General features: G+C 36.1%; 1 protein-coding gene across 1 annotated transcript in view; it reads right to left on the reverse strand.

Moving 5' to 3' along the window:
- The window catches only part of CD163 (CD163 molecule), a 103,286-nt gene that overhangs the window by 72,334 nt on the left and 7,173 nt on the right, over positions 1–23,779 (reverse strand). The window contains exons 4-16 of the mRNA XM_088789710.1: positions 23,272–23,592; positions 16,373–16,693; positions 15,565–15,885; positions 13,464–13,778; positions 13,051–13,365; positions 12,573–12,665; positions 12,178–12,492; positions 10,708–11,028; positions 9,686–9,994; positions 9,081–9,113; positions 8,775–8,873; positions 7,447–7,542; positions 6,447–6,498 (exon numbers count right to left, since the gene is read on the reverse strand). Of these exons, the coding sequence (XP_088645836.1) occupies positions 6,447–6,498; positions 7,447–7,542; positions 8,775–8,873; positions 9,081–9,113; positions 9,686–9,994; positions 10,708–11,028; positions 12,178–12,492; positions 12,573–12,665; positions 13,051–13,365; positions 13,464–13,778; positions 15,565–15,885; positions 16,373–16,693; positions 23,272–23,592 (2,911 nt within the window). The remainder of the gene's footprint in view (positions 1–6,446; positions 6,499–7,446; positions 7,543–8,774; positions 8,874–9,080; positions 9,114–9,685; positions 9,995–10,707; positions 11,029–12,177; positions 12,493–12,572; positions 12,666–13,050; positions 13,366–13,463; positions 13,779–15,564; positions 15,886–16,372; positions 16,694–23,271; positions 23,593–23,779) is intronic.

The raw sequence follows: 23,779 nt of genomic DNA on the forward strand, positions 1-23,779 counted from the left end.
ACAATATACTGTTAAAGAATAACTGGGTCAAAGAAGAAATAAGAATAGAGATCAAAAGATACATAGAAACAAATGACAATGAAAATACATCCTACTAAAATTACTGGGATGCAGTGAAAGCAGTAATAAGAGGAAAATTTATGTCATTACAGGCATATCTCAAGAAAGAAGAAAAATTCCAGATAAACAACCTCACATTACACCTTAAAGAACTAGAAAAAGAAGAACAAATGAAACCCAAAATCAGCAGAAGGAAGGAAACAATAAAAATCAGAGCAGAACTAAATGAAATAGAGAGCAAAAAGACAATAGAAAAAATTAATGTAATGAAGACCTGGTTTTTTGAAAAGATTAATAAAATTGACTAACCCTTGGCTAGACTCACCAAAATAAAAAGGGAAAAGACATGAATAAACAAAATCAGAAATGAAAGAGGGAAGTTACCACGGATGCCACAGAAATAGAAAGGATCATCCAAGAATACTACGAAGGACTATATGCCACCAAATTCAATCACCTAGAAGAAATGGACAAGTTTTAGAAACCTATAGTCTTCCTAGGCTGAATCACGAATAACTGGAAAATCTAAATATATGGTTCAACAGTAAAGTAATTGAATCAGTCATTCAAAACCTTCCCCAAAGCAAAAGTCCAGGACCAGATGGCTTCACTAGCGAATTCTACCAAACATTCAAAGAGGATCTAATATCTGTCCTACTCAAACTCTTCCAAAAAATTGAAGAAAGACATACTCCCTAACTCATTTTATGAGGCCAACATTAACCTGATACCAAAACCTGGTAAGGGTAACACAAAAAAAGAAAACTACAGAGCAGTATGTCTGATGAATACAGATGCAAAAATCCTAAACAAAATTCTAGCAAATCAAATGCAATAATGCATTAAAAAGATTATACATCACAATCAAGTGGGATTCATTCCATGGGCATAAAGATGATTCAACATACACAAATCTATCAATGTGATACACCACATAAACAAAATGAAGGACAAAAATCATGATTATATCAATAGATGCAGAAAAAGCATTTGACAAGATACAACATCCATTTATGATTAAAACACTTAATGAAATGGGTATAGAAGGAAAATCCTTAACATAATAAAGGCCATAAATGAAAAACCTTCAGATAATATCATAATTAATGGTGAAAAACTGAAGACCTTCGCTCTACATTGAGGAACAAGACAGGGCTGTCCTCTATCACCTCTGCTTTTCAACATAGTGTTGGAAATCCTCGCCAGAGCAATCAGGCAAGAGAAAAAAATAAAAGGCATCCAAATTGGGAATGAAGAAGTTAAATTGTCACTTTGCAGATGACATGATGCTATATACAGAACACCCTAAAAATTCCACCAAAAAGCTATTAGAAACAGTAAACGAATACAGTAAAGTTGCCGTATACAAAATCAATGTACAAAAATCCATTGCAGTCCTATATACTAACAATGAAATCTCAGAAAAAGAAATTTAAAAAAAATTCCTTTTGCCATTGTACTAGAATAAAATTCCTAGGAATAAACTTAACCAAGTGTGTGAAAGACCTGTACACTGAAAACTATAAGACATTTTTAAAAGAAATTGAAGAAGACACAAAGAAATGGAAAGACATTCCATGTTCATGGATTGGAAGAATCAACATAGGTAAAATGGCCATATTACCCAAAGCAATAAACAAATTTAATGCAATCCCCATCAAAATCCCAATGGCATTTTCTAAATAAATACAACAAAAAATCATCAGATTTGTACGGAACCACAAAAGACCCTGAATAGCCAAAGCAATCCTAAGAAAAAAAGAATAATGCTGAAAATATCACAATCCCTGACTTCAGCTTGTACTATGGAGCAACAATAATCAAAACAGTATAATATTGGCAGAAAAACAGACACATAGACCAATAGAATAGAACTGAAAACACAGAAATAAACCCACATAAATATGGACAGACAATTAAAAAAAAAGAGCCAAAAACAAACAATGGAGAAAAGACAGCCTCTTCAATAATTAGTGCTGGGAGAATTGGAAAGTCATGTGCAAAAGAATGAAACTAGACTGCTCTCTGTCACTGTGTACCACAATTAACTCAAAATGGATGAAAGACCTAAACATAACACTTGAAAGAATAAACTGCATAGAAGAAAACATAGGTACTAAACTTATGGACCTTGGGTTCAAAGACAATTTTAGGAATTTGACCTCAAAGGCAAGGGAAGTAAAAGCTAAAAAAAAAAATTAATGGGACTATATCAAACTAAAAAGCTTCTGCACAGCAAAAGAAACAATGGACAACCAACCGAAAGTGAGCAGATTTTTGTAAACAATGCCTCTGATAAGGAGCTAATATCCATAAAATATAAGGAACTCATACAACTCAAAAACAAAAAACAAACAATCCAATTAAAAAATGGACAGAAGACCTGAAGAGACATTTCTCCAAAGAGGACATACAGATGGCCTATAGACATATGAAAAGATGCTCTACATTACTAATCAACAGACAAATGCAAATAGAAACCACAATAAAATATCACCTCACACCAGTTAGAATGGCTATCAACAAGACACATAATAACAAGTGTTGGAGATGCGGTGAAGAAAAAGGGACCCTCATATGCTGTTGGTGGGAATATAGATTGGTGTTTCTGCTATGGAAGGCAGTGTGGAGTTTCCTCAAAAAATTAAGAATAGAATTACCATTTTACCCAGCAATCCCTGTCCCGGGTGTCTACCCAAAATAATCTGAAAACATTTATCCTTAAAGATATACATGTGCTCTGATGTTCGTCGCAGCTTTGTTTACAGTGGACAAGACATGGAAACAATCAAAGTGTCCTTCGATAGATGATTGGATAAAGAAGATATGGTATATGTACACAATGGAATACTATTCTGCCATAAGAAAACATGAAATTGTGCCATTTGCGACAACATGGATGGCTCTTGAGATTATTATGCTTAGCGAAATAAGTCAGACAGCAAAAGTTGAGACCCATATGATTTCACTGATATGTGGGATATAGAACTGAAAGCAACAAAGGAACAAGACAAACAAACAAACAAACAAACAAAAACTCACAGACACAGACAATAGTTAAGTGGTTACCAGAAGGTAAGGGGGTGAGGGGTGGTAGATGAGCGTAAAAGGGGTCAAATATATGGTGATTTAAGTAGAACTGACTCTGGGTGGTGAACACACAATATGATATAGAGATGACGTATTACAGAATTGTACACTTGAACCCTATGTAACTTTACTAACCATTGTCACCACAATAAACTTTAATTTTAAAAAACAGAAATCCTTTAATAATTACTAACTTTCCCTTTCTTAAAAAAAAGCAAAAAGAGAAATCAATCTGTTTTGATTTTGTAATAAGAAGAAAATTATTGTTTAAACCAAACTAGAAAAATATGTATTAGATGCAAATACAAACACTGCCAAATGAAAAGACATCATATTATATTTATGAAGCTCGAAAGGAGTCAGAAAGCACACCCAGAAATTCATAAAATGTAAAATAAATCAGACAAAAGAAGTCGAGATCCATATGACTTCACTCATATGTGGGATATAAAACTCAAGGTAACAAAGGAATAAGACAAACAAATAAAGAAACAAAAACTCATAGACGCAGACAACAGTTTACTGGTTACCAGCGGGTGAAGGGGACAAGGGTAAAAGGAGTGAAATATATGGTGAAGGAAGGAGAACTGACTCTGTGTGGTGAGCACACAATGTGATTTATAGATGATGTAATACAGAATTGTACACTTGAAACCTATGTAATTTTACTAACCATTGTCACCCAATAAATTTTAATTAAAAAAAATTCATAAAATCAAGAATAAAAAGTTAAGACAAATTCAAATCAGCAACATTCATTTTTATTTAATCACACTGAAAGTCTTATACAACTTTTAGTAGTCACAGTCATCAATCTAATTTTTATAAATTTAGCAGCAGTCTTTGGAATATAGGAAAAATAGGACTGTATTGTGATCTTCAGTGAAGGAGTTGAATTCTTACTTCATTCAATAGTCCAGGTCTTCATCAAGGTATGTCAAAAGCTGAATTGAAGCCATAAATAAAAAACTGTTATTTTCCTCTTCACATGCACATGCATAGAAGAATTACATTATAATATAATATAATGTGTTCCATTATCACACACATACACCACTCACTCACCTATATTAAAAAGCATACTACTTCCTTAAACAGAAAAATGCAATGGTTCCTATTCCATAGAACTACAGTGGTGCCTAGAATTTCTATTTTTAAAAGCACCCCACATGATTCTGAATCAGTTATTCAGCAATGATTACTCTTTAAGGAAAAAAAGTAGTTTAAGTGTTATTTATTATATCAGAATAATATTTATATGTTTGAGATTACACATCAAAAGTCATTTATAGTCCTCAGTTTACAATGGTGTTAGAATTTTTAAATGTTTCTTTATACATATTCACGTATAATTTTATAGATGTAAACATTGTATTAGATTAAATAACATGAGCACATAAATGGGATGATATTATTGCACTTTTATAGATGATTTTTCCTTTTTCAGTTGGCTGCACCATAATTTTCCAGCCACTACCTCACTGATTACCATTCATTTTGTTTGCAGCTTTTGCCACTACTACCAAAACTGCAAAAAATAATCTGTTATATATGTTCTTACATACTAGTGGCTTTATCTGTATGGAAACAATTCTGTGGGGTAGAATTGTTGGGTCAAAGGAGCTATGAAGCATTAAAAAAATTTTTTTAATAGAAATTTCCAGGTTGCTTTCTCTAAAGGGTATCACACTTCTCATTTCCAATAGCAATGTTTGAAATTACATTTTTCTCTGTACTCCCACCAACAATAAATATTGGTGCTTTTAAATTTTTGTTGGTCTGGTGTATATAAATTTATATATTCTTAATCATAACTTGAATTGCTCAGACATACTGGTGAATTTGAGCATTTTAAAATGTCTACTTGTTATTTGAAATTAATTTTGTATGAATTGCCTTTTCATAGCATTGCCCAATTATCCATTAGATGTCTTTGTCTTAACAATTGATACGATATATATATATATTTTATATATATATATGAAATTTATATACATATACTTACCCTTTTCGTGCAATATACAAGTTATAAACATTCTATGTGTGTATGTATACGTATGCATTAACACTTTACATTTATATAGTTTCAAGAGTTTCAACTTTTATCTTTTGACTCAATCTGTATTTTTTATATGTCATATGTAATATTTCTACAAAAATATTACTTTTGTTATATGTCATTTCTAAATATATAGCCCTCCCCACATTTTTTAAAAGAACAGAAAATGTACCCACTAACTCATTTCACCATATTTTCTCTTTGATGTATAACTCAATAAATTTCTTGCCTTGTTCATTTTTTTGTTGTTGTTATACTTTCCTCATGAGAGCAAATTATAAAATGTAAATCTGATCATAGCTTGCCCTAGCTTAAACTTCTAAAGCATACCACCTGCCCAATAGTTCCCTAAAATAAAATATAAACATGAAATATAGCCGGTAAGACCATTCATGCAGACTTTTCTTTTTTTTTTAATTTTTATTAAATTTATTGGGGTGACATGGGTTAGTAAAATTATATAGGTTTCAAGTGTACACTTCTATAACACATCACTGTGTATTACACTATGTGTTTACCCACCCAGACAGCCTTAGGATCTCATCACTTCCCCTCTCTCCACATTAACTTCTCCATATTCTCACCAATAGACTGAGAAATTTCATTAAACAATTATGTCTTTTTCAACAGCATATTTTATCTCTGTACCTTCAGTGCTCAGGACACCACTTGTCACCAAAATATGTTCAATATATATGAACATATTTATCAAAACTTCTTACTGTTTCCCAAAGGTGTGCTTCTATTTCATGCCTCCATATTCTGTACATGTTATGTTCTTTCTCTAAAATGGTCTATCTTTCAGTCATCTCATGTTTAACTTGAACATTACATCTCCTTCACAATCTCCCCAAACTTTTTTAGGCAAACTTTCTATATTCCTATAGTATCTTATACTACTCTACATGGCATGCATTATACAACCATAAATATGCCTTATATTTTTCCTGAAATGACCCCCAAAATATCTTTAAAAGATTTATGCATGTGTATTTACCCAGTTTCTTCTTAGCTCCGTGATGTACCATTGTTATGGTTTAGAATATATCTGTAACTAAGAGATGTGTAAGTCACAGTAATAAAAATGTTATATATTCCAAATGTGGATATACATACATAAACAGATGTATATGGAAATATATGTGTATATACATTCTTTCTAATACCAGAAGAGTCCTCAATTTTCCAAAGGAATGTACTTATTTAGCACAATGATGAATAAATTCTCCTCACTCACCTCACTGGATTATAATTCCCATTTTCTTTTTCAGTGTTCTTCAGGATGGTCTCTTTTTCATCCAGAAACAGAAAGACATTTAGACACAGAAATTAGTCTAGCAGCATTAAAACTATCTGACTTATTGGGATTTTCTTAAAAGAAAAAAATAATTATGGGGAAATAAATCAGACCTCCCCTCAAGTGCCTTAGAAGTTCTTTGAACATTTAAAAACACTGTCCACAATTAGGAAGGCGAACAAGTGTGATTTAAGGGGCATAGAAAGTCTTTCCTATGCCTTAAATATGTTTTCCTGGTGTAACTGCAGCAAATACCAAATTCCTTGGGCTGAAGATGTGAGGCAGGCCCCTGTTAGAAGGTAAGGACTATTGAAAAGGAATTGAGCCTTCATGCAGTGAGTGGGTATTGGGATATTTTTCCAACCTAGCAGAGTGATGCTTCCTAGAGGCAGAATTTAGCACCAGTGCACTGGTGCTAAATAGTTGGGGGACAGAGAAAGAAGCATTACGTAATGGGAAATGAGGCCAGTCCTGTGAATAGTGATGACTTCTGATGGGATAAAAATATAGAGAGTTCAAGCTTATACGTTTTTAGGGAAAATATAATACATAGCAAGTTAGAGAAAGGAAAGTAGCAGGAGTGGGAATGGAAGAAACTGTAAAAGAGATATATGAAAAGTTAAACTACTTTTCAGAAGATTAATTTTGTTTTCATAAAATGAGGTCCAAGTCATGATATTCTACTGCATGGTCATTTGTACCTCTGTCAGAAATAATCGTAGACTTCTTAGCCAGAGGTCTCCCCATGATTGCAATTTTTATGTTCTCCAAGAAAAATTTTCAGTTTATTCCTGCCTTTCTTCCTCATGTGCATCATAAGCTTCCTATTACTAGCTGTTTGAGATTTCTTTCCACTGCTATGCAAAGTAGAATGCCTCAGCCTCAATTGCATCTACTGGTCTGAACCCCGGGGTTGTAGACCCTCAAAGAACCCACAGACCTGAGGAGTTCAGCTGGTCCAGATCATCTGCTTTGGGGGAGGAATTCATCTCCTGGTATTGAACTTGGGAGACAGAATGCTCTCCTCTCAAGGAAACTGAAAACAGAGGTCCTAGGTCAGGAATCAGCAGACCACAATAAAGATTTTTTTCCCTACGTGTGCTTTTCCGCAGCAATGCAAACATACTTAATCTTCATTCATACCCTTGTCTTGTTTCCATCCCATTCTACTACCAAGATTTTCCCTTATAATGCCACAAACTCAAATCCAGTGGAATGATGCTATTGCCATGGTAGAAAAATCCAGTTTCTTTCCCTAAGGCAGCAGTAGTCTTTTCTCTTTTTTCAAATTAAAGTTTATTGAGGTGACAATTGTTGGTTCATCGGAGCTTTCTCTAAAATCTGCCTCCTCTCCATTCTCACTATAAAGTTATTTTTCATCTTTCATCTCAACTAATTCAAAATGCTATCCTTGTCAACAGTGTGGTCCTCCTTCAATTCCTTATACATCCTTTTGTCAAATAGAACTTTCCGAAAGGCTGCTTGGCATAATATTCTTTGATGACTATTCATCTTACCATGGAATACAGAACTTCATAATTTGTTTCTTCCCATTTCTCCAGCTTTCTCAGTAGCTTCTCTCCTTGAGCTCAAGTTTTACTCCCCACCAAAAAACAACAAATGTGATATCTGTCAAGCTTCTCTACATTTGTACATATTTTTCTCCTTCCCTATATTGCACCTTCCCCAGTTCTTTGAACTCCTATCTTCAAAGTTTGCCTCAAAAGCCTCCTAGAAGCCTCTGACACTTCCATTTCCCTTTCAGTTAGTTATTCTCTTCTTAGTGCCATCTTTTTCTTTATTTGTATTAATGTATAATACTATACTACAGTTTATTTGTTTACATGTATATCTCTTCCACTAGGTTTGAAATTCCATGAAGACAAAAACACTTGCTTATCCATGTCTACATCAGGGCCTAGTACCTAGCTTGGCAGAACAGTAACATTAGAATTAAGCATATAGTAAGGGCAAATAAATGTTCGGGCAATAAAGGATTCACCCGAAACCAAATAAGCATATCCATTCTAAACTATCAATTGTATAATGTCCCAATTAAACATGTAGGTGAAGTATAGGAATCATCAATATAACCAAAGCCCCTTGTCTTTTCTGAAATCTTGTTCTCTCCTTTTGAGAAACTGCTTAAGCCTCTTCTTGGCTCCATATTTCTGGCCATTTGATACTTGAATCTAATATGTATATTTTTTAATCCCAAGAATCTTCTAATCCCATAAGACATTAGAGAGATCATAATTTGGCTCAGACCTGTAAGTTGCTGTAACTGTCTTCGCTTCCGAGTCCACAAGAAGAGCGCAAGGAGACCAGACAACAGAATGAGTCCGAATACAACAAGGAAGGCGAGACCTAAGCACAAGTAAATATCACAAGATATGAGAATGTCTTAGCTCAAAAACCTGGGTCCCTAGTTACTACCATCCCTCCCTTACATTAGATACAGGATCACTGAAGTGAATTTCATATTCTCAGAACTGCTTCTGATCTAAAATCTCTTAACAAAAGGGTTCTAAATAATCCAGGTTATTGATCCCATGCTCATAAACCCAGATATACCTGTGATGTTTGATCGTTCTTTGGTTACAGTTCCTGTAGGGAAAAAAAGAAGAGACTCAATTCTAGAGTAACATATAGAACAAATATTTCTATTTCCATCCACTTGAAACTTATAGAATGTTCTTAACCAATGTTCCCCAATAAATTTAATTTTAAAAAAAGAATATATAGAACCTGGTGACTGGGGAAGGTGATAGATGAGAGGGAGAAGAAGAAATTTAAACTGGAGAATTGTATAGGTGTTGGTATCACTTCCTGGATTAAAGAATACAGTTTTTATTGAAAATTTTAAAAAAAATTCTATGTTTTTATGTGAGCCCTCAGTGCTTCTCAGCTAAGTAAACTACTCCTTCCCACCTAAAACTATGATCTCCCTGTCTTTCTTCCTTCTGCACAGGGATCTAGATAAGTAATATGCTTTTCCTTGGTGAAGGTCAATGTATGAAAACAAATATTTTCATCATTCCTTCAGACAGAAACATCATGATTCTCTCTGCACTAGATCCCTGTATTGACACATCCAGTCTTTACACAATGTACTTGACTGCCCAACCCTTCTTCTGCTGCCAGAGATTCCAGATTTCATCCAGTATCCTGGCACTCACCTGAGCAGATCACAGCAGCATCTTCCTTGTGCCCACAGTCACTGTGTCCCCAGGATCTGGCAGGACAATCCCACAAGGAAGATTCATTCCCATTGCACTTCACTTCATTTAGCCATATGGGCCCAGTTCCCTGACCAAATGCTGCCTCTTTTAGTGGCTCCAAAGCTGAGCCACAGCCCAGCTGTCGACACACCACGTGAGCATTGTCCAAGTTCCAGGAGTCATCACACACTGTCCCCCAGGAACCTTCATGCCAGATCTCCACACGTCCAGAACAAGTAGTGTTGCCTTCTTGAAGTCTTATCTTGTCTGAAAAATCAGAGACACCTAGGTCATTTCTGAGAAGATAAAAACTCCTAAGAGGTCACAGGGGAAAAGAGAGATTTGAAACTCTTTTCAAATGTCTATTTTAAAACTTTGCTTATTTAATGCACATTTAAAATATATTTTAATAAAATTTATCTTTTGTGAAAGCACATGCCCTTTTAGCAAAATATTTCATCCTGGACATAATGTTAGTGTGACTCGGGAAATGTCAAATGAATAACATTAACATTACATAATGTTAAGTTGTCTCAAATGGAAAAGAGCTTGGGGTATTGCCAGATACATAGAAATTTTCTTCCAGTTTAATACGATGGAGAATGGGGAAATACTTCAGCATTGATCTTTCTGACTGCTTCTCTCTTTATAGTAATACAGCAAGATAATATTTGAAAGAAAAATGGGAAAGGTAAGGTAGACCATTCAATAGTCAATACTAAATCACATATTCTCTGCTCCTTATTTGTCCATAGAGAAAAAATTGAATAAAACTTTCAAGAAGACCACAGAGAATATATAATATTTGAAAAATGATCTTAGACCCTGAAAATCTATAGGTAAATTTAAATAAAACCAATTACACTGTCCAGGTAGAATAGATGCTCATATTAACTAGGGTTTAGTCATTCCTAGTACTTAGCAGAAGATGATAATGGAGTCGTAGAATGGAATGTTCATATAGGCCAACACATACTCACTGGCACACGTGATCCAGGTCTCCTCTGAGGGGCTGGCCAGTCTCCGCTTCCATGGAGATGATGGGCACTGCCATAATGTGTCAGAACCTTTCGGACACTGAACATTGTCCACCCACATGTGTCTGGACGTTGTCTTGACGACAGATGCAGGGATGATATTCCCTTTGTCTGCACAGCCCAGCTGCCTGCATATCACCTCCACAGTGGTTGGAGACATATTAGTCTTGCCCACACTGCCCCAAGCTCCATCATAAAAAATTTCCAGACGCCCAGCACAGGTCTCTCTGCTAGTTTCACTGATCAGTCTCAGAGACATGAACGCTGAGGTGAAATACAAAGTTAGTAGTTTCACAGCTTCTCTGAAAATTCAGAAGACTCCCTTCTTTTACTCTGACATGAAAATGGCTTTAAAAATAGGTACACTATCGATTACTGGTAATTCTTTAGTAACTTCTGGGTGATTTAGTAGCTTTTAGTAAAATATAGTATTTGTTCTATAAAGATCTTCTGCTTTTCTAGTCTTGGGTTTTGTACTCCGGGACCTCTTCAGAATGGCACCAATAATTCTAAGTTGACTTCCAGATCTCAATAAAAGGCTCAAAGCCTTTTATTAATTTATATTTTGGATTTTTCTTTCTAAGTTACTGTCACTTAAGAATCTTATTCTGTTCATTTTTGTGTTTTTTGCAACTGCCCTTGGCAGTTAAAATTTAGTGAGATACTCAGACACTAAAACCAAGACTTTGTGTACATTATCTTAAAATGAAATATTTCCCTTTTTGACACCTCACAGTTTTGTTGTGTATGTCCTCTACCAAATTTATGTCATGAAATGTGAAATGATACCCAAATCACTTTTGGCATAAAGAATTTTTCACTTCCCTAAGTTACTGAGTCATAGTACTATTTTTCCGAGTATATTACAACTGAATACATTTTTCTACTTCACAATAGTTTCTAAAGCTTGCCATGTATACGAAAAAAAAGATTAGTGGCCTCTTATGGTAATTTTTGCTCCTAGGACAAGTAAGTCTCATTTGTCTGTCATGAAAAATTATTTGTGCATAGTAATTATTTTTGTCTTTGTAGAATGTAGCACTGATGTATTTCTCCTTGTCCCTTTTAATCTACATTTTTATTAATACAGTGATTATCAGGTGGTGCACTGAATCCTTACCCAATATCCAGCTCCATGGATATTTATAAAATAACTCATTAGTTTTGTTGTCATTTTCATGATATGCAAGCTCATTTCTGAATATTCCTCCTTCTGATTTTATACTACCTTGCATATGAGGCAGCACTACATTAATTCGTCAAAGCTATACTTCTGGGATCCTGGCTCTTGCAACAGTTCCCTCTGAACCTGCTTTTCAGGGAATTCTCTCAGATTAATATTCCTCACTACCCTTTGCCTCACCTCAGCCCTTTCTTATGTAATTGTGACCAGAGGTTATGTGCAGAACTTACCTGAGCAGATGACTCCTGCATCCTCCTTATGCCTGCAATTGTGCCGCCCCCAGCCATGTGAAGGGCATTGCCAAATATGAGATTCTTTTCCATTACAGTTTATCTCATCTAGCAAGATTAACCCTGTTCCTTCCCCAAAATGAGCAGAACCAGTGGCATTAATGGCCACTCCACAGCCCAGCTGCCTGCACACCACATGGGCATCAGTCAGGTCCCAGCTGTCATCACAGATGGTCCCCCAGGAACCCTCATGATAAATCTCAATTCTCCCAGCACAGCGACCACTTCCATTTACCAAGCGAAGTTGATCACTCCCTGAAAGAGAAAACAAAATATTAATAAAATGCATTCCTAAGGATTGAGATCATTTTCATAGTCTGGTCACTGATTCTCACCTAGGCAGGCAACAGCACTTTCTTCTGAAGTGGTAGAGCTTGTTGGGTCTGAAGATGATGAATTGCATGGGGATAGTGTCTGACTCTGGTTTCCTGTAAACATCAAACTGCTCAGTCATACAAGATACAAAAGGTAGGGTGAGGAATGGAGGTCAGACGAAGTATTAGATAGATGAGCTGAGGACAAACATAGCTTTAGAGGTAAAGGAAGGGGGATGGGTCAGCCAGGCTGGGATTAATCAGGTGCTTTGAGAAGGGCTGGCACATGATAAGCACTAGATAACTATGAGGTCCATGAAAATTAAGTTTATACTCTCTCTAAAAAGACAAATGAGGTTAATATTCAGGTACACTTCTTGTGATCCCTCAAAATGGATCATTCTCTTTTACTTCTGTTCTTCATCACTATAGGTATACTTGTTCTTCAGGCGCACCACTAGATAACAGGTTCATCATTGGCTACCCTTGATCCTCTTACCTGAGCAGATTACAGAGGCCACTTGCCCTGCAGAACATAGCGATGCACCCAGAGCAGTTACAGGACAATCTCCTATGTGCTGCTCGGTCCCAGTGCAATGAAACATGTGTCTCCAGGTTTGACCACTTCCTTTCCCAAAATGTGCTCCTTCTGGGGTAGAAAGGGCAACTCCACATTTCAGCTGCTGGCACAAAACGTGGGCATCTTCCATGTCCCAGTGAGAGTTGCAGAGGGATCCCCAGGTCCCAAGAACCTTGAGCTCCACTCTTCCTTCACATGGGGATTTGCCATTCACCAAGCGGATTTCTGTGTATCCTGGAAGGAATCAGGGCTTTACAAAAGGTGTCTGTGATTACCTAACCCTACCCTCTTCATGGCAAGGGAACATATTGAACATTTTCTCTGGGTCTCACTTGAGCAGACTACTCCAACGTCTCTGCTGTGGCTGCAAGTCTCCTCTGGGCGGGGTGCTACTGAGCACAGTGAAAGATGGGACTCTTGTCCATCGCACTGAAATTCTTCAGCCCAGATCTGTCCATTTCCTTCTCCAAAGTGAGCTCCCCCCATGATAGAGATGACTGTGCCACATTGTAATTCCCTACACAGTACACTGGCAGCTTCTAGAGAGAAGTCAGAGTCACAGATGGTGCCCCATGTGTCGCCATGTTTTACTTCAACACGACCAGAGCAGGGAATGTCCCCTCCAACCAGTCTCGGTTCCCTGTGGGCTGAAAAAATAATATTTCAATGAGAGATAACATGATTCCAAGATTTTCCTTCATGATGGAAGTGAGGAAGGGAGGGAAGAGTAAGAAAGGGAGGCCAGAGTATTTAGTGATTTTTTTCCATACTCATTTCTTTTGGCTTTTCTGCCTAGAATTGGGCATAGCAAATTCTAGACCTCTTCATTCCTCATTATACCAATTCATCTGAGAGAATTCTGGAACTTTACCTCCTGGAACCAACTAATCCTGGAAGCATAACTTTTTCCTTTCTGTATTTTCCTTACATTGTTCATAACAATGTAAGGAAGTGTGTATCCATACTCTCTCTTTTAGACCTGTACTCAGTTCTTCATCTACTGCAATGTGGGATCTGCCCCAACCTTTTCAAATGATTTTAAGTAAAGGTTTCCAACATCCTTCCTGTTTTCAAAATGAAAATTAGACCCTTTTTTTCTTTTGATATCTGTTGCACTCAATACACGAGACACTTCTTTCTCCTCCTTCCTACTTGACAATGTTTTATCAGAACCTTTCATGAATTCCCTGATGAAGGTTCTGTCCTCAGCTTTCCCATCCTATTAATGGACATCTTCTCTTAACTGCCAATAAATGTGTCTTCATTTATACTTTTCTCTTTAAATTTATATTCATAAACATATCTACTTGGACATCAGGAATTTAAGGTGTTCAAAATTGAATAAACTATGTATTGACAAGCCCACTGTATTTTTTACTTAATTAATGATATCTAAACCAAATTAGAATGACCTGAAACTGAACAATTTCTTTATCTACCAAAAATGTAATAATAATGATAGTAGTGAACACTAAGTGAACACCTATTATTATGGCATTTTTACTAAGTATTTAACAAACGTTATTTCATTCTTACAATTGCCTTAGGGTAGAATTATTAAAATCATTCTAATTTTCTGAAGCATAGAGAGGTGTAGTAATTTGCTAAGTTCACAGTGAGTTAGTAAAGGGCCAGGATTTGAAGCTAGAGGCTAGAATCTTGACCCTCACAATACACTAGCACATGTGGAAAGTCACCAGTCTCTGTCAGTCTTCCAGCATGTTTCTTCTGCATATTCGTTGCTATTGCTTTAATATAATTTGTCATCTTGTTATGTAGACCTTTGCAATATCTTCCTAAGTGTTCTTTTTGCTTCTAAGTCCTCTTTCTAATAAATGTACGACATGATCACAAATATATATTATTAAATTTCAAATGTTTTCACATGATTTCTTTGTCTTCAAGATAATTCAATGTTGCTTTCCTATTTATACAATAATTTGTCCTTTCAACAAACATTATTACGCACCTACAATGCTTTAGGCATTTGGGTGGGTTAAAAAGTCTGTCACAGAGTTCAATCTATCAGTGAAGACAGATAATGCTAATACTACTAATAATAATCATAACCATTTATTGGTCACTTAGTGTGTAATTCCTGTGAGGAAGGTATTTTTGTTACTATCATTTTTCTTTTGAGGAAACTGCAACACAGAGAGCTTTGGTAGATTTCCCAGTATCACCCATCTATTAAAATTATGGAGAGATGATAAACACTAATAATTTAACATACTTTAAAGAACTCTATGATGTTACCTTAAAAGTATTAATATCTATCACTCTATCAATCATACCTGATGCCCCAGCCTAACAATACCTGGGAATACCATGCTTTTTCATGCTTCTGTGCATCTGCGGAAACTTTTCTCTCTACTTATAATATACTGCTAAACTTTAAATTAAACTTCTTAACATATTGCTTGAACATCTTACCTGAGCAGGTAATTTTGGCTTCTTCATAGTGATCACAGCTAAGTCCACCCCACTGCCAATTCTTGCAGTCCCAAAGAGAAGTTTCATTTCCATTACAGCTGCTTACAAATAGCCATGTGTTTGTTGGATTAATTTTGGAATAAATTTGATAGGATGTTTTGAGTGCAGATCCACATCCCAGGTGCCTGCAAACCACATCAGCTTCTTTCAGTCCCCAGCCTCTTTCACACACTTTCCCTACTAATTTTTGAATTTCCACCTCCACTGTCCCAGCACAGCGGCTGCCGCCACCTTTAAGTCTCAGTTCCAGATCTGATCCATCTGCCAAAGAAACATAAACTTAGGCCATAGATACATATGGAGGTTAAATATAGGACATGTTTTTTATTTTGTTTCTTCCAAGACAGGGACTGGAAATTATGGCTTGCCCATCTTCTGGTTCTTTTAACAGCCAGTATAGATCACAAATTTGGTTAGAAATGGGATTATAGTTTCAAGGGTTAATAAAAATTATCAATAGCCGAAAAATATGAGCAAGTCAGATTTTTTTTAAAAAGGGCTATAACATTTTGTGTCTCAGAGCTCCAGGTAGATTTAGAATTTGAAGTGTGGTTCCTCACAGCAGTCTGAATAATTATTACAGAAAATAGAGTCAGACAATGCTCCAAACTAGTCAAATAAAGATTCCACACAACTGTAAGAATTCCCAACAAGGAAATTATTAGATATTTCTGTCTCTCACACCTCATACTTATTCTTACTCCTACAAAACACAGGTCCTTCCTTCTCTATTTTTGTTTTAACTTACCAGAACATGTCACACCAGCATCTTCAATATGATTGCAATAATGCTTTCCCCATTCGTGGTGTTTGCACTGCCAGACAGCAGATTCATTTCCATGGCAGGAAACACGGTCAAGCCAAATGTTTCCAGTTCCCTCACTGGCATTAACTCGACCAATGGCAATGACAGCTGTTGGGCATCCCAGTTGCTTACATGCCACAGCAGCATCATTACTATCCCAACCATCATCACACACTGTCCCCCATTCTCCTTGGAATTTCACTTCTAATCTTCCTGAACATTCAGTGACTCCATCTACCAGTCTCAGGCTCAGATCTGCTCCATCTGTAAGAAGGATACAAAACAAGTCAGTGATAAAGAAATAAGAGATTTCCAGTTAAGATGGCAGAATAGGTAAACTCTGTGCTTGCCTCTTCCCATGACCACATCAAAATTACAACTAAATTAGAGAACAACCATCACTGAAAAAAACTTGAACTAGCTGAACAGAATTCATATAACTAAGGGTATAAAGAAGAAGCCACATCGAGACTAGCAGGAGGGGTGGAGATACAGAAAGGGCAGGTCCCACAACCATGGTGGGACAATTAAGCATCAGGAGGGATCTCTCAACTGTAGAAGTCCCCCTTGAGGAGTGAAAGGTCCCAGCCCCACTCCAGGCTCCCAAACCCAAGGCATCAACGTCAGGAAGAGGAGTTCCCATAACATTAGACTGTGAAAATCAGAAGGGATGTGTCCAACAAAGACAATGGCATGCTAGAGACTGAGGCACTGCAGGTCCTAAAAGGCCCACGCACAGAATCACTCACTCACAATCTCACTCACACTAAGACTTAGTGCAGGGGCAGCAGCTTTAAAAGATCCAGGAAAAACTAAATTGACTAACTTCAGCGTGAGAGCTGGAAGGGTAGGGATTGGGGCAACTATCTCCGGGGATGGGAGTGCTGACAGACATCATTGCTCCTTTGTTGAGCCTTTCTCCCACCCAGCTGGCAGGAGCAGGTTGGCACCAAATCTGTACTCTCCATTAACTTGGCTAACACCATTTGCCACTTCCTGGTGATTCCCTGGGGCCCCACCCTATCCAACTCACACCCTGGAACAAAGTCTCTTCCAGTGGCTTCCCCACAAAAGTGGCCTGCCACAGCTTACACTATCAACCAAGTGATGGACATAAAGGGAGCTAGCAACAGTAATACAATAATAATAGGGGACTTAAACACCCCATTGACACCAATGGATAGATTATCTAGACAAAAGATGAACAAGGAAATGGTGGCCTTAAATGACACTTTAATCAGATGGACTTAACTGATATTTTTAGAACATTGTACCCAAAAGCAGCAGAATATACATTCTTTTAAAAAGCACTTGGAACATTTTCCAGTATAGACCACATGTTAGCCACAAAACATGGCTCAAGGAATTTAAGAAGATAGAAATCATGCCAAGCATCTTCTCTGATCACAATAGTATGAAACTAGAAATCAGTTAGAACTGAAAACACACAAACATGTGGAGACTAAATAACATGCCACTAAACAATGAATGGGTTCACAATGAGATGAAGGAAGAAATCAAAAGATACCTTGAGACAAATAAAAATGAAACACAATGACCCAAAATCTATAGGACACAGCAAAAGCAGTTCTAACAGGGAAATTCATAGCAGTACAGGCCTACCTCAAGAAACAAGAAAAATCTCAAATAAACAATCTAACTTCATGCTTAAGAAAACTAGAAAAAGAACAGCAAACAAAGGCCAAAGTGAGTGGAAGGAAGGAAACAATAAACATCTGAGTGGAAATAAACGAAATAGAGTTTTAAAAACCAATACAAAAGATCAATGAAACAAAGAGCTGCCTCTTTGAAAAGATAAACAAAATTGATAAGTCTTTAACCAGACTCATAAAGAAAGAGAGAGCGAGAGCGAGAGCGAGAGCGAGAGCGAGAGAGAGAGAGAGAGAGAGAGAGAACCCAAATAAATAAAATCAGAAATGAAAGAGAAGTGACAGCAGACACCACAGAAATACAAAAAATTTTAAGAAAATACTATGAACAATTATATGCCAACAAATTGGACAATCTGGAAGAAGTGGATAAATTTCTAGAAACATATAATCTTCCAAGACTGAATCAAGAAGAAACAGAAAATCTGAACAGACCACTTACTACAAATGAAATCAAATCAGTAATCAAAACAACTCCCAATAAACAAAAGTCCTAGACCAACTGGCTGGACTTCACAGGTGAATTTTATCAAATATTCAAAGACTTGACACCTATTCTTCTTAAACTATTCCAAAAAATTCAAGAGGAGGAAATGCTCTCAAGATCATTCTACAAGGCCACCATAACCTGGATTCCAAAACCAGACAAAGACATTATAGAAAAAGAAAACTATAGGCTGATATCCTTGATAAACATAGATGCAAAAATCCTCAACAAAATGTTAGCAAACTGAATTCAGTAATACATTAAAAAGACCATACACCATGATCAAGTGAGATTTATTCCTAGGATGCAAGTTTGGTTCAATATCTGCATATCAATTAATGTGATATACCACATAAAAATGAAAGACAAAAATTATGTTATCATATCAATAGATGCAGAAAAAGTTTTTGACAAAACCCAGCATCAATTTATGATTAAAAAAACACACAAAAAACCTCTCAGCAAAGTGGGAATAGAGGGCACATACCTCAAAATAATAAAGGCCAATACAAAAAAAACCCACAGCCAACATCATACTCAATGGGGAAAAGATAAAAGTGTTTTCCTTAAGATCAGGCACAAGACATGGATGCCCACTCTCACCACTTTTATTTAACATAGTATGGAAAGTGCTAGCCACAGCAATCAGACAAGAAAATAAATCAAAGGGCATCCAAATTGGACAGGAAGAAGTAGAACTGTCATTATTTGCAGATGACATACTATATATATCAAACACTCAAAATATTCCACCAAAAATTATTAGAGCTAATAAATGAATTCAGTGAAGTAGCAGGATACAAAATTAATGTTCAGAAATTGGCTGCATTTTATATACCAATAAAGAACGGTCCGAAAGAGAAATTAAGAAAACAATGCCATTTACAACTGCATAAAAACAATACCTAGGAATAAATTTAACCAAGGTGGTAAAAGACCTGTATTCTAAAAACTATAAGAAAGTGAAGAAAGAAATTGAAGAAGATACAAATAAATGGAAGCATATATATAGCATGCTCATGGATAGGAAGAATTAACATAGTTAAAATGTCCATACTACACAAAGCAATCTATAAATTCAATGCATTCTCTATCAAAATACCAGTGGCATTTTTCACAGAACTAGAACAAATAATCCTAAAATTTATATGGAACCATTAAAGAACCTGAATAGCCACAGCAATACTGAGAAAGAAGAATAAAGCTGGAGGTATCATATTACCTGATATCAAACAATACTACAAGGCCATAGTAATCAAAACAGCATGGTATTGGCATAAAAACAGACACATATATCAATGGAACAGAATGAAAAGCCCAGAAAAAAACCCATGCCTATATGGTCACTTAATCTACAACAAAAAAGGCAAAATATACAATGGGGGTAAAGACAGTCTCTTCAATAAATGGTGCTGGGGAAACTAGAGAAATACATGCAAAAAAGAGAGAGTGGACCACTTTCTTACTCCATATACAAGAATAAACTCAAAATGGATTAAAAACTTAAAGGAAGACCTGAAACCAATAGAACTCCTAGAGGAAAACATAGGCAGTAAACTCTCCAATATTGCCCAAAGTAATTTTTGGGGGGTTATGTTTCCTCAGGCAACAGAAACAAAAGAAAAAATAAACAAATGGGACTACATCAAACTAAAAAGTTTTTGCACAGCAAAGGAAATCATCAATAAAACAAAAAGACATCCTACTGAATGGGAGAAGATATTCACCAATGATACACCTGATAAGGGAGTAATATCCAAAATTTATAAAGAACTCATACAACTCAATACCAAAAAACAAACAAGTAATCCAATTAAAAAATGGGCAGAGGACCTGAACAGACATTTCTCCAAAGAGGACATATATTGGCCAACAGACATATGAAAATATGCTCAATGTCACTAATCATCAGAGAAATGAAAATTAAAACCACAATGAGATACCACCTCACACTTGTCAGAATGGTTATCATCAATAAATCAAAAAACAACAAGTGTTGACAAGGATGTGGAGAAAAGGGAACCCTCATCCACTGTTGGTGGTACTGCAAATTGGTGCAGCCACTATGGAAAACAATTTGGAGTTTCTTCAATAAATTGAAAATAGAACTACATTATGACCCAGCAATTCCACTTTTGGGTATTTATCCAAAGAAATCCAAAACACTAATTCAAAAAAGATATATGCACCCTTATGTTCACTGCAGCACTATTTACAATAGCTAAGATATGGAAGCAACTGAAATTCTCATCAATAGATGATTGCTTAAAAACGATGTGGTACATATATACAATGGAATGTTACTCAGCCATGAAAAAGAAATCCTTACCATTTGTGACAACATGAATGTATCTAGAGGGGATTATGCTAACTGAAAGTCAGACAGACATAAACAAATACCGTATGATCTCACTTACATGTAGGATCTAAAGAACATAAACAACAGCAAAAAACAGTAACAGACTCATAGATATAGAGAACATATTGATGGTTGCCAGATGGGAGGTGTGTCGGGGGACTGGGTTAAAAAGGTAAAGGGATTAAGAAATACAAATTGGCAGTTACAGTATAGTCACAGGGATGTAAAGTACAGTATAGGGCATACGGTCAATAATATTGTAATGACTATGTATGGTACCAGGTGGGTATTAGACTTATCAGGGGATCACTTCATAAATTATGTAAATATCAAACCACTAGGCTGTATACCTGAAACTAATATAAAATAATATTGAATGCAAAGTATAATTAAAAAAATAATAGTCACAAGGATGTAAAGTACAGCACAGAGAATATAGTCAATAATGTTGTAATAATTATGTGTGGTGTCAAAGAGGTACTAGACTTATTGGAGTGATCACTTCATAAGTTGTATAAATGTCTAATCATTGCAGTGTACTCCTGAAACTAACATAATATTATATGTCAACTGTAATTGAAAAATAAATGAAAAACAAAGAAACAAGTATAAGGGGACTCTAAATAGCTGTATCTGAGATGAATTAAGGAAAAGGGAGAGATATAAGTAGAGACAGAGAAAACAATGACACACTACTACTGAAAACTATTGAAGATGGAAGAAAGAGTGGATCAGGTAAGACAGAACTTTTCAGTCTAGAGAGCATGCACTGTAGGAAGAGTTCCTAACAGGAGGTCCAGGGGCTGAATTTTATCTAGTGATCTACTTTTTTGACCACCACAGATTTTTTTGTCGGAATTGTTTGTTTTTTCTTGTTAGATATATATTTTCACGTATTTAGGTGGTACCCACATACTCTAGTTCGCCTCAATATTCAACACTCAATTTTGCCTCTGACTGTATTTCCTATCTGTACTACCTGGTCAGTATTATGTGCCTGGCCCCTTTGTGACGACTTCCTTAGTTTAAAAGCAAAACTAAGAGAACAAGGATTTCATCCTTACTGCTTTCATCTTCTCCCAATCAATATTCCTCAAAGTTCAGAACTTGATTCTAAGTAATATCCTATAATAAATAAATTAGTTTTTTCCTCTGGCAGTTTTACTTTTTGCTGCCACAATACTATTTATTAGGATTCCTCAGCATGTATAAAACATATTGAGAAGAAATGTGCTGATTGTTGACCTAGAAATATTTTGATGGGTAAAGGAAAATGGAAGGTACATACTGAGTTTTTTTCTACCCCAAATCCCTTTCATTTTCCTCAGCTAATGAAATCTATATTTTTCTGTAGGAATCCCATTCTTTGCGATTCAGACTATATATATAGATGGTTATATTGTTCAACAAGGAAAAGCAAATCTGAGAAATAAAAAAGGAGCCAGAACCCTGATGACATTGCTTTAAGTACTTGAATTCAGCCATGTACTTCCTGAATTGCCGTTTTCTGAGTCAGTAACTTCTCATTTTAACATTAGTTTGAATTGAGTTTCCTGCATTTGCCTCCCTCTCCCCAAAAAAGAAAAAAAAATACCTGGTGAATATAGGGACATTTTAACTCCCATTGTATTTTCCTAAATGTTCCTTGGGGTTCAAAATATCCTAGATATTCTTCAAAACAAGAACTCAAGTTAAAAAAAAAGGAGACCATCATCCCTGCTCATACAAATCCATTGCCCATGTCCCCTGATCAAGTATGGCACATGAAAGTCTCTAGACAAACTCAGTGTCTGCTCATACCATAGCAGTAGCATAAATGAGGTTTTAACAGGAAACCGACAATTTTGTTTTAATCATTTGACTCTGTGAATTTGAGCTACTACTTTGGGAAGGGGTGGGTTAATGTGGCTAATGAGGAGACTTTTGTAGGTAGAGGATAATAAGGTGATTTCCTTTTAAAACGCATCCAGATAGTAAAATTTGCTAGTTAAGCCATTTCTTCTTCCCTCTTCTCTTTTTCTTTTTTTTGGGGGGTGGTGGTGGTGGATGGGATTGGACTATTCTCTAAATGTCTCCTTTTATCCTTATTATTTGGATCTCAATTTCACTGTTCATCCCTCCTTTCTAATCCACTAATCCTAATTTCAGTTACAATAAAAACTCCACAGCTATCAGAACTGGAACTTGACATTAGGTAATAATAAAGTGACAAAGAAAACAGACTTCCTTATACATTTAAGAGTTCAGCCTTTTAAGGCTCTTATCCCGCATACCCCATTTTTTTGGTCTTCTCTTGGAGAACAGAACAAACCCACATCAGTCTTACCTAAGCAAATCACTCCAGCATCCTCAGCATGATCACAATTATGCTTTCCCCATCCTTCGTGTTTGCAGTTCCAGAGAGCTGACTCATTTCCATTGCATACAAGATCATCAAACCAGATTGGTCCAGAACCTTCTCCAAAAATAGCTGAACTAGAAAAACTGACAGCACTTCCACATTCAAGTTGTTTACAAACCACAGAAGCGTGATGCATGTTGAAATTATCATCACAAACTGTTCCCCACTGTCCCTGGAATTTGATCTCTATTCTTCCTGAACACCGGTTTCCTCCACTCATCAGCTTCATCTCCAAATTGGATCCATCTAGAGCAGAGAAAAGACCAGAGTTCAAAGTGGTATTCATTCAGAAGGAATTTTAGAAAATAAGATTCTTCGGGACACTTGGGATTTCATGTTTTCCTTAAAATGGTGCCTCATTTTGGATGCTGCCCATCTTCACATATTGGAGAATTTTAATTTTTTAAAAGTAAGTTAACAATTAGGATTTTTA

This window comes from Rhinolophus sinicus, chromosome 1 (assembly GCF_057876585.1).
Source record: "Rhinolophus sinicus isolate RSI-liver-muscle chromosome 1, RSI-T2T, whole genome shotgun sequence".
Taxonomy (NCBI): Eukaryota; Metazoa; Chordata; class Mammalia; order Chiroptera; family Rhinolophidae; genus Rhinolophus; species Rhinolophus sinicus.